At 38.9% G+C, this 18,372-nt stretch overlaps 1 protein-coding gene across 2 annotated transcripts in view; it reads left to right on the top strand.

Moving 5' to 3' along the window:
- cdh13 (cadherin 13, H-cadherin (heart)) overlaps positions 1-18,372 on the top strand; it is a 334,193-nt gene that overhangs the window by 145,053 nt on the left and 170,768 nt on the right. For both annotated transcript variants that reach the window (XM_055222714.1, XM_055222713.1), the window contains one exon: positions 11,763-11,907. In XM_055222714.1, the coding sequence (XP_055078689.1) occupies positions 11,763-11,907 (145 nt within the window). The remainder of the gene's footprint in view (positions 1-11,762; positions 11,908-18,372) is intronic.

Here is an 18,372-nt window from a genome sequence, read left to right on the forward strand (position 1 = left end):
GTCACCGAGGCCAGGCAGGAGGACATTGAATTATAGCTTAAGACTGGAGCTTCTATTTTGTACAATGATACACCAGGGAGAGCCTTTGTGTCCCTTCATGGCTTTCTGAAGTAGGCTTTTTTTTTATCGCAGGACACGGTCAGCTGAATAAAGGATTCTCTCTGGCAGCTATACTTTAAACCATGCTCTCTCTGCTGACCTCCCATCTACCGCCTCATCTCTGCAGGCCTTGGAGGAACATGTATTTATATGTTTAGTGACGTTCTCTCAGCCCTTTTCTTCTAGTGTAAAGAGGAGCGTTTCGCATCCAACACTCGCATGATGCCAATAGTGGACAGCATAAAGACTCATATACCTTATTTTTTGGGGTAGAAAGCGTGCCGGATTACAAGGTGCTATATCAATGCATTGGTCTATTTTCATACATAAAGCGCACCGGATTATAAAGTGACGTCACACTCGCTTAGTCCACTTCTTTATACAGTGTATGGGCGCATTAAGCGAAGCAAAAGCACGCTCAGGGCCCTCTCGTCAATCTCTTTGTTTGTTACTTAGCTGTTTAAGTATGATTCCGGCCTTCGCTGAAAGCTCGGACGACACTTGAGCCACTCACTCATCTTCTCCTCGTCCATTCTTGATGATGACGCCGGCCGGAAACTATTCTTTTGGCGAAGTCTTCCTCTTGAAAATGACCATGGGTGGTAGTTTCTGGTCGTTAGCCTTTCAACTGAGAACTACAGTGAAAGATGACTTCTCGTTCCCTGTGGTGCGCATAGATACCGTACTGGACCCTGTTTTCTCGATAGTACGGTTCACGGGGATGTCAAAGGTGAACATGTTGGTGATGTGTTCTGACCAGAATATGAGGCTCTTGACTACGGTAGTCGTAATGCTCCGACAATCCATCAAGCAGTGCGGCTTCGTAGTTTATAAGTAATACATAAGGCGCACCGGGTTATAAAGCGCACTGTCGATTTTTGAGAAAATTAAAGGTTTTTAAATGTACCTTTTATAGCCTGAAAAATATGATAGATAGACCAAAAATGATCGAAACTGAGATTTGTTTCTGAAGTTCATAGTGTAGGAAGCTGTTTATTTTTAACTTAGTATTTCAAAGTCTATTAAAAAAACACAGAAATTTGTACCAGTATCAAAGACTGACCATTGTGTGTATAAATCTTTTTGCTCTAGCTAGAAAATACAGCTGGATTTTCTTTGTTTTAGTGCATGAAGTACTATCCCGACTTATCACCTAAACTAGCCAAAATTTGTACTAAAAAAAGAGAGTAATAATATTACTCAAGTACATGTATAAAGTAGTGGTCCAAGAAATTCTACTCAATTAAATGTTTAAAAAAAAAACAAAAAACAGTATTGAAAACTACTTGAAACGTCTTCGGTAAGAGTAACAGGGTGGATTTAATACCTGATTCCAAATTTAAACGTATTCTAAACAAGTCAGAGCTTTTGTCCAGAGCTGGATCTAAGCTTCATGGGGCCCTGAGCAGGATCTGACCTTTGCCACTTCAGTGCCACGTGGGTTCAAGCGATTATTCACATGCCTCAACACGACGCAGATGATGACAGTTGCATCATCTGCCTAAATGTGTCTGTATCACTCACAATAGTATAATATAAGCTTTATATTAAAGACATTTTTGCTGTTTTCTAGTGCATTTTATTGTATTCCATTTGGCTAAAGCGTGATCACTTTTATGGATTCTGTAATGTTTAAATCTTCAGTGTTTGACTAATTAGCAAGTGATTAAACATGAATATACGTACGATAGACAGACATATTTACACGTAGCCAACATTAGTGGAAAAAACTCATTAATTCTGCATGAAAATGGGAGCGCATTTGCGGTTCGTTCACAGGTCACACTCTCGCGCAGCAAAGCCAAAGTTTCTCTTATTAAGAAGAGTAAGTAACCCGCTGCGGCCTAAAGATGCTGAATTGTTAGTGTGAGCCAAAGTCGAGACAACAGATGCATATGTGGTAAACTTACATTACGCTGTCCTCACGCTGCCGCTGAGTTGTGTTTATGAGCAAGGGAGGAAGGAAGGGTCGAGAGCAAACACATTTAACCAAACAGAAAGTGATATTTAGACAGAGGAGCATGACGGGACTCGGGGGGGTGGGGCACTTCGCAGCTGCAGGACTCTACGTAACTTGTGTAGTCTGCGTTTAGGGAGAGAGCATGATTTTTACTTTACTCTTGAATACTTTATGTCTTAAGCATTGAGGTGATCTTGTTTCTCTGTAAGAATGCAACACTTATTGATGCTTATTTTAACATGTCACTGGAACCAGCTGCTTTGGCCACATGACACGGGTATTCATTTTCAAGTTGACCAAAGGTAGTAGTACATCTTTTTTAGTGATTGCAAGCATCTGTTAGCGACATATTTTGCCTCTCTTTGAACAGCTAACAGTATATTCATTTATGACCTTGTAGGGACACTATGTAAAGTGAGTTAAGTCCTTATAAGTCCTGCCTTTTTATAGATAGTACCTTTCTGGAGCTTTAAGTACTGGTAAACTCCCTTGAAACACAACGTATGTGGCTGCTATCTGTAACTTCATTCATCTGTAGATTTAACTCATAGTGGGAAGAGAAACCAATACTTTTGCTCAAGTAAGAGTCCTGTTACACTGTGCAATATATTACTAAAGTAGGAGTAATGAGCTCTGAAACCTACTCAACTACTAACTAAAACGTTATTCCAAAGTATAACAGAGTACTACCTACTGCTGGTCATTAATCACTCTGCAGTCTCGGCGAGCGTGAAGTTGAAGAATCCACTGAGCCGCCATGTTTGTTTCCATTGACAGCCACCCTCCAAGCCCTGGTATGTGGCATAAGTTCAGTCTAGAAAAACATAGTTATTTGAAGCACGATGCAACAGGTGCGAACAAGCCAGTTTAGCATCCCTTTGTCTACAGTGTGGAGGTGTTTTTCATTGTAGAGACTGGAGAGGGCTGGAGAGGAAAGCAAAACTCGTACCCCACTGTTATCACACCTTGACGCTCTGTGGAAGGAGGCTTGTGGAAATTTAGGGAGCAGACAGAAAAGCTTTTCAACGCGGCTGCACACTCGGTGGGTGGGACATGAAAGTCTTTCTGCTTTTGAGCAATTTGAAAATGGCATAGCAGCCCGCATACTGCTCGATAGGACGCTCTTAAAAAGAACATATACGAGATTGCATACCTTTTAGACACATTGTTTAGACGCACAGAAATGTATGGAAGACTCTTTCAGAGGTAATATGGTGAAAGCTATAGGGACTGCAGGAATTTTGATGGTTTTCGGAGGGGCTGATGTCAACGGGGAATAAATAATGCAATGTAAAGTGCCTTGGGTCACTTGAGAGACACTAATTCCAATGCATTTTTATTATTTCCAACAGCATCGAAGCCACAGTATGCAACTTTTACCACCAAAATAGACCAAAAAATTAGACAATGTAATTTCTTTTTATTTTCTTTGAGTTTATTTCTGTAGAAAACGCACAAAAACACACGTCCTTAATGTGAGTGAGCTTGCATAACCACAAACCTGACTGTTATTTGGCCTGAATGAGGACCTCCTCCTGCTTGTTTCCATGGAAATGTTGTTCCTTTGGCTATAATATTCCACAGTATGGCATCTATCTCCATGGAGAATGTTCATTTCAAAAGAACCATGCAAGTAACAAGCTGCCTCCAGAAAGCATACTGCATACTGTATCTTAGTAATACGAGGCTAATGTAGACGCTAATAATGCCACTTGTTAAAATAAAGTAAAAAAAACAAAAAAAAAAAAAAACACCCAAAAAAACAATCATGTTGTTGCATTATATTCTCACTGGATGAATAAACTGATTCACTTTTGTAATGTTACTTCTAAATTTCACCATACTGCATTTTAACACTCTCTACGATACATTTTCATCGTACTGATTCTTTTCATGGACTTTCCAGAAATGGCCTGGGTTTTGTGCAGGAAGAGGTGAGTGCAGGGAGGAGCACAGCACGAGCCGATAACACCCGAGCCACATGAGTGTTCCAGCGACCGCTCTGGGATCTTAAAAAAGCACGGCGCTGCCTTTGAATTCTGCTCCCCGCCAAAGGGAGGACTACTTGAATGGCTGGGGAAGAGATGAATGCTGAGTGACTGTGAAATGAGCCGATGGGAGGAAACAGAGAGGCTCCATATCTGCATTAGTCTTTTCAGCGCAGGCTTCTTCACTTCACTTTCTTGTCCCTGGTTAAGGCTCTGATCAGGCTGCCACAATGAACCCAGGGCCAAATCGACGGCGCTCCACCACACACCTTTCCCTATATTCTATACTGTAATCAATCCATGGAGATGGAATGGATTTTTCTATACTCTACTCCCAATTCCCCAGAAGCTGTTTCTTGAAGATTAATACAGGATTTTGATTAAGGTTTCATCAGTTTTCATGAACTATGGAGACGTGTCAGAAGCTGTGTGTGTGTGCGTGTGATCCTCTGTGTCCAACTGGAAAGACCACAATCATCTAAAAAAAAAAAAAATTATATATATATATATATATATAACTCCAAAATATCATATGAAGATGTATGTTGACAATTTAACAGTCTCTTTATTGATCCAGACCTGATCTTAAAATACTGTGTCCTGTGTACAGTTTCCTATATTTTCTACAAGAAACTCAGCATCAATATTCTAAGTGGAAATGTGCCTACAGGCAGGCACAGTGCGATGTTTTACTGAATTAAGCACAATCTAACAGAGAAGTCAGTGGCCTTTGGGCCCACGTGGATGCTAATTTTAAGTCTTGTGCTGAGATGAAGAAAAGATTCATATTTTGCTAGCAGGCAAATGATGAACCACTCTTTAATTGTCTGTAATAAGCCACCACGAGCTGAAGCACAATGTTTGTATCACAGATTTGCCAGTTTTAGAAATCCCTTTTTGCACATTGCAAAAATGTGTCAATAGGCTAATTAGATACAGCTCCTCTGCAAAGATTTTAATACTGGGTTCACTTTCCTCCCTGTGTTTACAGAGTGTGCTGCACAAGCAGCTCCCACAGGAACTAGAAGTGATGATAGCCCTGTTTCCACCCTGTGTGATAGAACTTATACATTCACAACACCTCTTCTCACATTCTATTGTAGCGCGGTCTGTGTTGGGACCAATATGTCTTCTCTTTTAGACCTGTAACCTCTGCTGAGTTTAGCAGAGTACTAAAAATGGTCATAACTTTTTACACACAGTTTTGTACTCTCATCAATCCATCAGCTACTTTAATGGGCCTTAATTAAGAATGAATTCTATGAAACGAGACAAATTATAAGGGTCCACCGAACTGACATAGCATTGTTAATTTCAGCTTCCCTCAGTCTGTGCACATAAAGAATGAATGGATAATGAGCACGTCATCACATGACGTATGGACTGTGTGTTACACTCATTATTAATATCTTATACTAATAAAAATCAGCATTGCGGATTTCAACCAGAGGTCAGACAAATTGTTTTAAGTCCTAGATTAATTTTGTGTTATGTGTCATTTGATCCATGGGTGTCATTGATTATGTCTATACAGAAGCCAAAAGCAAATATGTCAATGAGCCAGCCACCCTTTGGTATGCGATGTATATACAGTTGTTTCAGGCTTGCACACATTTGCACATGCACAGTTTGACATTCTACGCAGCAGGTCTGAGCTGTAATGAGGACATTAGCTGTGAGACGCTGTGCATCAGATCATTTAAATGGAAGATCACACCAACAACACAGCCATAACCTGTTTGGCAGCCGGCAGGGAGCTCCGAATCAAACACACGTCATCCTCAGCACAGGGACTGGAAACATTGACTCAAATGACTTTCACTCAGATAAAAAGAGGTTTAACTCATAAGTTATTCATAACTTTATAAATGTAAAGTAATGTTAAGGTTAAAGAGGAGATTGTATTTTATAACATTAAAAGCATGCCTGAAGTGGTCATCCATGTTTGAGTAAAAATGAGATTCCTGCCATGCGCTACAGTTCTAACCCTCCTTATGGTTAACAAAGCAATACACTACAACTTCACAATCCTGATGTGATGTGCAGTAGTTTCTTTAGCAAAATGCATGCTGATTGTGTTGTGATAGTGCTCTACAAGGGAGAAAAAGGGAATTAGTGTGGGGAGCAAGTGGGGACGGGAACTCAGAGTCAGAAACTAAACTGAGGCTAATTACACATTTGAATATCACATTTCAAATCAATAAAAGGTAACGTGCTATATGTTAATACTCCATAAAAGTCTAAAACCACCTCTGTATTATGCAAAACTGACTTTTGTGAGCTTTAAGTCATGTTTAAATGCTGTTACGTCCTCAAAAACATACCTGGAGTTGTGTTTTGTTTCATTCACACATGTTTGAGTAATTCTTTATCATTAGTCTGTCTACATCTCTAACGCTTAAAACGCTCGGTTCCACTTTGTAATGTCATGAAGAGGGTAGTTTTCAGGTTTCAGTGAAGATGTATGAAGTTTAAAAACAGAGTGGAGCACTTCCTGTATCAACACATGACATCGCAAGGTGGAACAGAGTGTTTTCCGAAGAAGAACTCAGCCTAAATATGCAGGGTTTGTGCATTAAACATCATAAAATAGCGTAACATGGGTCATTTAAGCTCAGCCTGCATTGTGCGTTTGGTTTGAATACACCTCTAGCCCTGCCTGACCCCTCTGTCTGTAACATATTTTATTTTTTTTTACTGCAGAAGGATACTATTTTATTCTACAGCCCTGAGTTCTTGTAATCCTATTCTACTCACGGAATCGAAAAGTGTACCTAAAAAGAACTGCAGATTAATGGTGTCAGAGATTTTTTTTCTTTTTTATTCCTGGAAATCAGAGCCCAGACATAAGCGAGCGCACTGGCGAGTGATCTGAAGCACGTATCATTAGCAGAGAGTCAGCAGATCTGCATGATGGAAACTCAAGATAAATGGTGCTTCTCACAATCATTCCCCGGTGGTGTATTCCCAGGGCAACGCTACAGCCGGAAGACAGACGAGATGATGTATGACGCCATTAAGTCGCTAACACCTAAAACACTCAGTTCAGAGATGCATGTGTGCCATCAGTGCCATTACAGCGTACGCTCCGGGCAGGCTCCATGGCAACGGTCCATAGATAGGACATGGGAAAAAAAAAAAAAAAGCCAAAGAAGTGCGGGGGAGTGGGCTGACCCGTGCGAGACTGAGAGGGGATGATGTCATGCGTCACTGATAAGAGGAGGAGAGGCTGGTAATGTGATGCTGAAGATTACACAAGGACCTGCTCGAGGCATTAGGTGAATCCACGACTTTATGCCATAACTAATGAAGGACGTGAGGAGAAGATATGCTCCTCCTCCTCCTCCTCGTGTGGTTAGCATGACCCCAGTTGGATGTTTGTGGATTTTAAGTTGACCAAAGAGACAGAGACATATTTATAATAATATATAAGAGGCACAGACATGTTTTTAAGGATATATAACAAGCTGAAACTGATTATCTGCAAATTAGGACTGAAAAATTAGAGAGAAAAAAATCTAGCTGTGATTGCAACTGTAATTATATGTGTGATTCGTGTTTTAATCAGTGGTGGAACGTGACAAAGTAAAAGTAGTAAAGTACTTGTAGACAGACTAATCATAAAGGGTTAATCAAACATGGTTGAATGAAACAAAACACAACTCCAGGTCTGTTTTTTGAGGAGGTAACAACATTATAATATGGTTTAAAACTCACAACAATCCATTCTGTGTAATATAGAACCTTTAAGTGCAATTTTTAGGTATTTGTACTTGGATACTTGTTACTTTTACGTCACTACATTTGAGAGAAGGTTTCTGCACTTACACTACATGTTTTAACTGGACTGAGACCTGCAGAAAAGGCTGAGGGTTTATTTTTAACACATTCATAATATAACAACAAATAAATAAATAAAAATAGCTTGAATGAAAAGGTTGATTCAATAGTTTTTGTTGAACAGATTCAGCACAAATCTTTGCTATACGTTTACTTTTTACTCTTTAAGTACATTTTAAACAGGTACTTTTACTTAAGGAGATTTTCATGTGATACTTTTACTTGAATATTTTTTTTCCTGCAGTATCTGTACTTCACTTAAGTAACAAAATTGAGTACTTCTTCCTCCACTGGTTCTAATAATAGGATCCTTTATTTTTATTTATTTATTTATTTTTTTTTATTCAAATTTTAGACCTGTCATGATAATTACTCAACTACTTACCGTTCAGTATATGAAAGCTGGAACTATGTGTATATTTATTCGCAGTAGTGTGGAGATTTCTGCTGTTTTGATGTAATACGGTCAGATTTGAGCTGCAGAGAGTTGAATAAATAACTTCTGGCTAAATAATTATGGGTCCACTTTGTTGTTTATGAGTTGCAGCTCAGGCTTTTTAATGATACCGTACATTTAAAAATCAATTTCCTGGGATTACGTAGTTTAAATATTGTTTATCGCAAAATTACTCTGTAGAATTACGTCGTGCATGACAGGCCTAATTGTATTTAGTTTTGCAGTCTTTCTACAAACTATATCTAGATCAGTGTCAATTTTCTTGTATAATCACTATCCAGATCAGTGACTTCATAGAGGCGCACACATTATGTCACGCACAAATGGTACCGGCCAGACGAGATACGGCAGCAGTGCACGTTTGACTGCATTGTAAACAAGTATAATGTTTCTTAAATTGCATTAAGTTATCCGATTGCATGCACCTAAACACTGCCTATCCCCCAAAATGACATTATCTACAAGGTTTATGGCCCTGTTTCAGTTTTTTTCTCTGCCCAGTACATTTTTTACCAGTGCTCTTAACCTAAAATAACTTCCTGGGACATTAATTTGTATAATGAGTGTAATTAGTGTGAATGACAACAAAGGAGACCTCCCATAATGAGAATGTTTTGTCGTTAACAGCAATTACGGATTGATTTTAGAAGCACACCTCATAAAAAAAAAAAAGTTTGAAAGCACAAGTTAATATTGTAATTAACATTTCTGATTGGCAAGATTTTCAAGTCCACTCAGATTTGGCTTTTGAGTAATTTGGGAATATGTTTGAAATCTACTGCAGAAGAAAATACTGTAGTTTCTTTTCTGAATTGAGTTGTGAGGTCAACGTCTGCCTGTAGCTTACACGTACTTATGGAAAATATCAGATGTTTGAGATTAAAGAGCGAGTATTAGACTCCTGTGGGGGATTAACTGCTAATTCATAACATCTTTAGATCACTATGTTACGTTTTATTGTTTTGAAAATGCGATATTTGCAGAAAACAACACTTAAAATATAAAGTTTCAGCTTATTTTCTGACACTCCGAGAACCTTCCCCCTTTGCTCCCTACGCTAAGCCACTCCCCACTCAGAGTGCTATCACAATTGGCATGAATTCTGCACATGAAAATACTCCAGGTTTGTGAAGTTGTAGTACATATATATTTTTTGTATATGTAAAGAAAATTGCCGTACAGGAGCAGGAGGGGAAGAGTTTGACCAGCGCCTGAGAGAAATCACATGAACTCAAACATACACGGATAGACATGTCTTTTTGATGAGGGAACATTATAACATGGTTGTAAGCTTCAAAAAAGTACATTTTGCATAATACTCCACCCTTTGGAGGAGTGCTACAACTGAATCTTACACAGGACTTACACTATTTTAAACTGGCACATTCAGTTTTGTATTTAAGTCTGTTTTTATTATAATTTTTATTATAAACTACCAAAACCAACACTTTGGCTTCAGCGCAAACAAATGACTTCGTTAGTTTTGTCCATCACAGTAAACCAGTAAGATCTAATACAACAGTGAGGTATAGACTCACTGGAGAATTTTTGTTCTTGGAAAAATCCCTGTCATCGCAAGATACATATTTGCATAGTAAATTACAATAATTGAGTACAAGATAGTGAGCCTATTTAAAGAAGCAGGCCAAGCAGGGGGCTGACTAAACATGACAGACTCGTCCCGTCTTGAATAATTGCTGCAGCTTTGCTTAATTGAAATTTTGCATATTGTAAGTACAGGGTGGAAAGTCTGCAGGCTCCCTAAGGTGAAACCCAGGGAATGACTAGCACTGTAGCACAATTGGGTAGAGAATGCATAAATACATAATGTGGGCCAGCCAATTTGCCTGCGGTGCCAAATGAGGTGAAGAAGCATGCTATGGGTACTATCACGCAGACTGTGTGCCAATATACAATATAAAATAATGAAATGGCTTGTCTCGGTTTGGTATTATAAGTTGCAAAAACATTTCAGAGCCATTGTAATGTCACTCAATATTTAGTTTGGCGATATAAACCATTTACCACTGGCAGCTTTGAAAAGAAAACGTGGTCCATTTAAAAGACTTGAGGAACCAAAAGAAACGTGTACTCACTTTTTTATGTTTCTTTGTCACTTTCTCGCTTTTTAACCAGATTCAGATAATGGGTTTGACAATACATTAGGTCGGCTGATTGATGGCACGCTTTGTTCTGTTCATTCACTTTAGCGTCTCTTTACTGCGTTGAGCTAATCTGACTCTCGATATGGTCACAGCCGCTCTTGTCTTATGAGTTGTCAGTCAATGTAGAAGCAGGGTTTAATTAGAAGTAAAGTCAGAAAGAGCAGGAATGGGGAAAAATACTAAAGCCTAGGATACTTCCACGTTGACTTGCATTACAGTGGTACGTTGTTTATTTTTCAGATTCTAAGGCAAATATCCATGCTCGTAGCTCATTAATTTGTTGTTGATAGTTCCGACAGCGTTCGCAGAAAGACTTCCTGTGGTTTCTCCCCCCCAGACATGTCGCTGATTCGTCAGAAATTTAGTTAAAAAATGTAAAAGTGGTTTAAAAGTCTTGGGTTTACTTAAAAGAAACTCATAACTAAACACATCTTCCAGCACTAGAAGAGGTAAAATGATTAAAAAAAATAAAGAAGGAAGCAGCAGGAGCAAGCAAGGTTTGCGTCTGCACTCTTCAGAAACAGGAAGCAGTCAGTATATATGTTTTGCAGCTGTAAAACCCTTCACCACACACTTTATACGCTTTTCCTCACACAGGCATTAATGTTTTCTCACATTTCTCTCTTGTTTAAACACTCAAAGTTCAAACCTTCGTGGATTATCTCCCCATTCCTCGATGATCACTTTAAATTTGTCGTTCACGTGCTTCTGTTCTAGAGGTATCCACAGAGGCGCCTCTCCGTGCATGGAAACACTTAAGTCCAAAGCATTTCTGAAATTTGTCGGTGCAGAACGTTTCATTGACATTGTGGGTTTTGTCGGGGAGAAAACTTGTAAACGTACAGCACTTTAGAGTCACACTGCGATCCAACATTTATTTAAATTTAGCAAGGGACAAGTGTATATTATAGTTTAAAATCATGACAGAATTCATACAGTTGTTTGTTGCCGAAAAAAAATCACACACTCACACACACTCACCACAAGACTAGTATTTTTATGTATTTTTTCTTACTAATACAATGCAGTTTGACGCCCAAATTATGTAAAGTACCACAATGTTTTTCTCTTGATTTTAGGAATGTAAAGAAGTAACTATACTGGAATACCATCACCCAAAATTTGTATTCTGATCACATATATTTAGTTACTTACCTACAATGCAGATGAGATTACTCCTTTGTCCACATAACTCATCGTACATTACTAAACTGCTTAAATATTCACCATGTTGTTTCATTTCTCATTCATAGTTGGAGGTTTCAACCACAGACTTTGCGGGGAACCTGGTGGAAGGGCCCACTATCCTGGTGATCACCGTCATAGACCAGAACGACAACCGGCCCATCTTCAGAGAGACGCGGTACACGGGAGAGGTGCTCGAGGGATCCCCTACAGGTCAGTCACATGTACTGCACACATGAGGTCAAAATGTCCATCACCGGCTGTGCTTGCGTTGTCGTTTGAGTCTTTAGAGCGTTGTTTTTGTGCACTGTGCTGAATGGAGAGGTCAGGTTGGTCGTCTGCGAGATGTTTAGTGTGAAGTTCTCATCACAGCTTTACAAATGTCGTTAAAGAAATGCAAGTATTTTAGTAACATCAATGTAAGAACGTGTTTTGATGTTGCCGGTGAAGAATATATTTTGTGTCACTTTTACTATGGCGTCATGTCTTAGTGTTACGGTTGTCATGTCTTTAGATGAGCTTTTTGCTGTTGTCATTTCCTCTCCAATTTTCTCATGAGCATTGTCGCCTTCTTGGCAAGTTAAAGTGATAGTTCTATAAATGTCAGTATTCAAAGAAGCAGAAATATGACAAAGTTAAATCAGTGGTGATGTCAATGACTTTGATGCGTAGCTGTTTTAAACTCGTCTGCACCTCCCCCATCAGAAGCTCTCCGCAGTAAATCTTCACTTTCTAGCCACATTTGTCACTTTCGAAGTATTGATACTGTTCACTGCGATTTATGTGACAGAGCTGTCAGCCGTCAGGCAAAGCAATAACTATGTTATCAGTGTACTACAATCTATTTTTAGATAAGTCTGTGTTCTTTTGGTGTTTCTGTCCAGAGTACTGCTTTGCTGTATGATGTCTTCATATAGGTGACTTAACTTTTAAGTATTGGATCTGTTGCTGGGGCAACAATAGTGTAGGAGGTAGGAGGATTTCTCACATAGCCTACATACATTTGTATTTGTCTATATATAGGAGAGGTGTAATATTCAATATTGTGGTGTGCAAGAAACAAAGAAAATACATCTGTATAATAAAACAACATAATGAGATGTATACAGTATATAATAAGTATCGTTAAATAAATTGGTTGGCTGGTGGTTGCATTGTGCTGTCAGTGAAGTCCCGTTTTGGCCTGTCACACTGGCACACAGCGCTGGTGTTGATGATGAAATTAGCAGAAATCAGTGGCCTCTGTCTGCACTCTCCTGCTGTTCACCTGCAGCTGTGCCTCCCTCAGACAGTCCTCTAACTGTCCATTTATTTAGATTGCTGCAAAAGATTTTGTCAGCTCCACAGGTGGTACAGAAAATGTTTTCCTGTTTATTACACGGGCCACTGAAGTAGACCAATAAGGCAAAAGAAGCACAATGAACCTTGAATGTGTGCTTGAGATAGTGTAATATACACATTGTGTTGTGTATGTTAGAAGAACTGACCTGCCTTAGCATTTATTAGTATTAAAAGACTTAAGTGTGAGAACAGAATGACCAACTTGTCATCTGCAGAGCCAAAGCAGGAACATGTCTTTTTTGCGACTTCCCCGTGTTCATGTGCACAGTGACATTGACACTGACGCTAAAATGTGTGTTTTTAACTTAAATCAACATTATATTCATCCAGCACAATATTTAGAAAGAGCTAACAGAGCCAACAGATGACACAAGTCACAGAGAATTCTGGGTAAGTGGAGATTTCCTTGGGAGGCTAAATGAGCTCTTGTCAACTCCCTATTCAACTTGTACCCTGAATTGCAAATACACCACTGTGCAATGCTCTGTGTAAGCAACAGAATGTCATCATTAGGCAAACCCTGAGACCTAATAGAGTTCCAAATAATGCTGTTTCCTTTAATCCTATTCTACAAAACAGAAATATTAAGGTCTTGTAATATTTTTGCCTTGGTATTAAAGGTCCTCTACCTCATTTTGTCCCATGTATTTGACCAAAATTTGTTTTGCCTCAGTACAGATATATTTTATGTGCTCTTAAGCTAAAAATAAATCAGTTTTGTGCTGCCGGCATCTAATTAGAATGAGTTTTACTGTCTTAAAATTAGAAAGTGATTTACTGTTTGATAATCAGCAAGTGCGCATTAGCATGGTAGTTGTTGCTGCAAAACTCTGCACTGGTCTCTCAGAGTTGTGCTTATAAAATGCTTATAAACTCGATGAGGTGAATATTTAAGAATGTATAAGGTAAGTGTGGAATAACTTCGGGCAACTGCAAACTATGTAAGACAAGCTAGTTCTGTTTTTGAGTTTTTTAAGGCAGTAAAAAACAGGTAAACAACTTTCACATAAATAGTTTTTGTTATATGGCCGTCACATGCTATACTGTCTAGGGGTGTAGCATGAAATTCCCTAGGTAAAAATCATCTTGAGGGACCTGCACTACATATTATCTTGTGAAAAATGCATATTACAGAGTTTGTAAGGGGCCCCTCCCTGCACTGGGCCCTGGGTAAACAGTACGCTTTACCCCCCCTTAGTCCGACGCCCCGATACTGTCTAGATTTAAACGATTTACTTGGTAGCACCCGCGTGTATGTTTAACCGGTTGAAAATGGACCCTCTGGGAGCAAGAAAATCACATCTCAGTCCAGGTCTTGCAGGAGCAAAAAAAACACAAAAAAACACCTGAATCATCAGAGTAGTTTCTGACCAGACAAGTTAACTCTGCCTTCTGCCGACTCAGCACCCATGCATTTTTCAAACTGCACTTTACATTACCAAGTTATAAATCCCTTCCAACTGCTAACTAGATGAGACTGAATCCAATTTTAGAAGTATTCTGGCTGGTGTGAAAAATACCGTTGACAAAATGATAGAAATAGTTTAGGTTTAACATTCAGATCAAACTTTTCAAAGTCATTTTACATTATTGTATTACATAAACCATTCTTTTCATAGCCTTGCACTATGGCTCTATATTATAAAGAGTTTTGTGTTTATTCTTGAGTGCTGTCTTGGTGAATTGCATTGCGCTTGAATAAACCCATACATAAAACAAAATAAAGAGACAAAGTTTGATTTTATTTGCGAAATGGAACGTTGTGACAGCTCCTTGGCGCTAGTGTTGCCATGGATGCCAGACCTAATTGAGCCGAGATAAGATGAAGGATGCGGCTCTGTACATAGCGGGTTTTATTGGCTACACTTGATCATAATAATGTACACAATCTGCTTAGCGCCATGTCAGCTCCGGCTCAATGATCCCGCCATTAATAAATCAATCACTCAGATTTCATTTAATAAGCCATCTATCCGAAGGCCGCTGGGTACGGACACAAGAACCATGCGGGGGAAGTTGGTTACATTCTAAATTAAAGCTCGATTTATTCTACGTTTTAAGTGCATCAGTTCCACTTTAAAATGTTCTGTTGTTCTGTCCCTAATAAATAAACAGAGGTTGGTAGTACACTTACATTTACTTAAGTAGCTTTTACGCACCACATTTATTTTTTGACTTCTCTACCCACTTCTGCAAATAAATATTGTCTGAATCAGTTCATGTAATCTCAATAACAATTGTACCTAGCATAGTGGCTGAGAGGCTAGCATTCTGGTTTTCCACATCAACCCAAAATATCCACAATAGAGCTCCTGCACCCACATGACTAAATGTGACAGCGACGCCATACTGGCAGTGGTGAATAAGCAATAATGAATGCCACTCCTGAGTCTGCTTTTGGAGTTGTTTTTTGTCATGAAACGCAATTGTAGATGTTGATTTATCTTAAAACTAATCAGATTAAACATTAGTGGCCCTTACCTGTCATGAGTGTGATTTTAAAGAGTATAGATAATATCTGGGCATATGGTTAATTTTTCACCTTCTTATATCATCAAAAAGAATCCCTGGAGATGGGTTTTCTTCTACTTTTGATCATGTGTACATCCCGGTGTGTAACAATAATCCACAATTTTTAAAATCTGATAAAGTTAGTTAATTATGGCTGACAGTTTGTTTGTGCCGCTGACAGTATGGAGTTTGGAGGTGCATGCTGGGATTGTGTGACGACTGCAGGAGCTCTGTAGGTAAAATCATTTAACTTAGATAGTTCTGATAAAGCCAACAGCAACAAGATCATGGAGATGGGTCCTGTGAGGAGATTGAAGGATGGGTCAAATGCAGAGGACAAATTTCCCTATAGGGACAATAAAATGTATCGTAACTTTAACCTTAACCAAAGTGCACTTTGAAGCTGTGGATGCTGGTGGTTTTTCAGTGTATAGTTACTTATTATAGAATGCCTTCAGTAGAATGGCCAGTTATTATAGTCTGATTTTGGAGCTTTCTCAAACAGTACATATGTATAATCAATCCAGAGGATTGCGTTAGTCCTTACCTGAGGCTAAATAAGGATTTGCATTTGAATTAAATAGCTAAAGTTTCAAAGGTCTTTTGTTACACAGCAGCAGAATAGAGGCCACTTTCTACAGAGAACAAGGAAGCAAAGTGAAACACTTATAATTAATCCAGAGATAATTACTAGTTTGATTAGATCCAAAGCTGCACTTACCTGTAATTTTAAAGATGATTTTGAAATTTACAGATGATTTTTAAACTTGCAGTCATTAGTATTACTGAGATGGGCAAAGTGGTCCTTTTGAAATGGAGATTTGAGTATCTGGAACATCACATATGCTGTTTTCAAGGTGAACATTGGTTTTCTCCTCACACCCATATAGTATACTTGCAGCAACTTTGTACGGTTAGCCCTGCACAGTGTAGATGTACTGTGTTGTGTTAGAGGGATTGCCGAGGGGCAAGATATCACTGTACTTTCAGCGCATACTCATAGGCAGCCTCTGGCCCTGTCTTCTGCTCTCTCCTCTCTCACTTTATTCATCATGTCTTTATCCCTTTCATTTCCTTGGCTTAATGCTGTGTTTTAACTGCTTTCTCTGCACACTAAGCCTCTTCAATGTGCTCAATCATGCTTTCCATCATTTCTCATATCCTTTGACGACAAATATTGACATCTTTGTTCAGTAGCGTTTCAATCAATTAGGCATTATACGAGGACAAGATATGCATTTTACTAAGTATTGACTCAGAACAGGTTCATTGCTAGATAATAACACCTGTGTCGATATTCAATAACACCTCAGAGCCCCCAGTGTTGCATGATTGCGCACTAAACTATAGTTTCAATATATCTGCTTTGTATCCAGTATGACATATTCCCTGAATAATGCATCCCATGTTGTAGACCTATAAGTGGATGCTGCTTCCATCCATTATGGGCCCACCTGACTCTTTGTTTTTAGTGATTAAATACGTTGTTGCTGTGAGGTAAAAGTGCAAAAACTACGTGGCCACCTCAAAAGTTGTGCATTTCCAGATTGTTTTTATGAACAATTGTGTTTCAAGGGTAGATCAGATGCAGAAAGCAAAGGCTGCTTTAGTGGTGGCTTATAGTTTTTATCTTTGTAAGCTTTCCTAAAGTTATATTATGTATTCTGTGAAATATAGTGTAAGAGGTACTGTATGGCTCAAGGTGAATTTCCTTTCTGCTCCCATTTACATTAAGCTAACTGAAGATAATTCGGTTGCATTTCACAGACTATTTGTCACATATTTGCAAATCCTTCTGTTATGATTACAGTCACTGTGGAGATGTGCATTCAAACAATATCTGAATTTAACTCACAATCCTGACATTTGTTGCATAAAAAGTTGCTTATACTGTACCAACCTTGTCTCTGGGCTGCTACAGTGGTCTGTGCTGTAGCCTGGATCATGTGTGGTATATTTGGAGGATCAACACCAGTGTGGATTCCCATGGAGTGTGAGATCCAATATGTTATGATGAAATGCTTGGGATGGAATGGGTGCGTTTCCACTGCTCGCCATGTTTGTATTTATGTTTATCTGTTCTCTGCCAGTGCCTGCAGATAAGATGAATGTAGAATGTAGGTGATATATTCAGTGTAATTGGACATGATGCGGTGTAAATGGAGATATTACTCATAGGCGTTTCTGTTTGTGTTCAGACTAATTTGTTTTTATATCAGGAGTAATTAAGGCCTAGGCTCCCGCTGTGGAGGCAGAAGGGAATGGATGTGGTCTGCTGATCGCCTCTGCTCTCTGCTCCCTCTATAACACACAAAAACGCACATGGGATTATTAAATACAACACAAAACTCCACAATGCAAATGAAACAACTTATTATAATAAATGTTTGCAGTTCAATCTCATCTTCCTTGTAACCCTAATAACTGGGATTGTAAAAGTCAACAGTTTTCCTCGGATAATGTAGCTGCTGCTCTTCTGTAGAGTGTGTGAAATAGTGAAATAGGTCCAGGTACATGGTGGCAGTACAAAGTCACACACTCAAATGCAAATAGCTGTAAAATGTGCCCATGCTGTTGTAATAGGCTCTCCCACTGTGTTTCACCTATTACCACTTCCCCAGATGAGCTGCATTTTTTGAGCTGCTGTAACACAACAGTGTTCCACAAACTCATTCAAATCAATTCAAAGTTTTTCAATCTAAAACACTGATACTTTCCACACGTTCCAAGACATTAAAATCTTATGTTATCCTCTAATGCAGCATTGGGGTGTTTGTGTAAATATATATATAATCACAAATCTTATGGAACTTTCTTAAACACATG

Source organism: Periophthalmus magnuspinnatus, chromosome 6 (assembly GCF_009829125.3).
Source record: "Periophthalmus magnuspinnatus isolate fPerMag1 chromosome 6, fPerMag1.2.pri, whole genome shotgun sequence".
Taxonomy (NCBI): domain Eukaryota; kingdom Metazoa; phylum Chordata; class Actinopteri; order Gobiiformes; family Gobiidae; genus Periophthalmus; species Periophthalmus magnuspinnatus.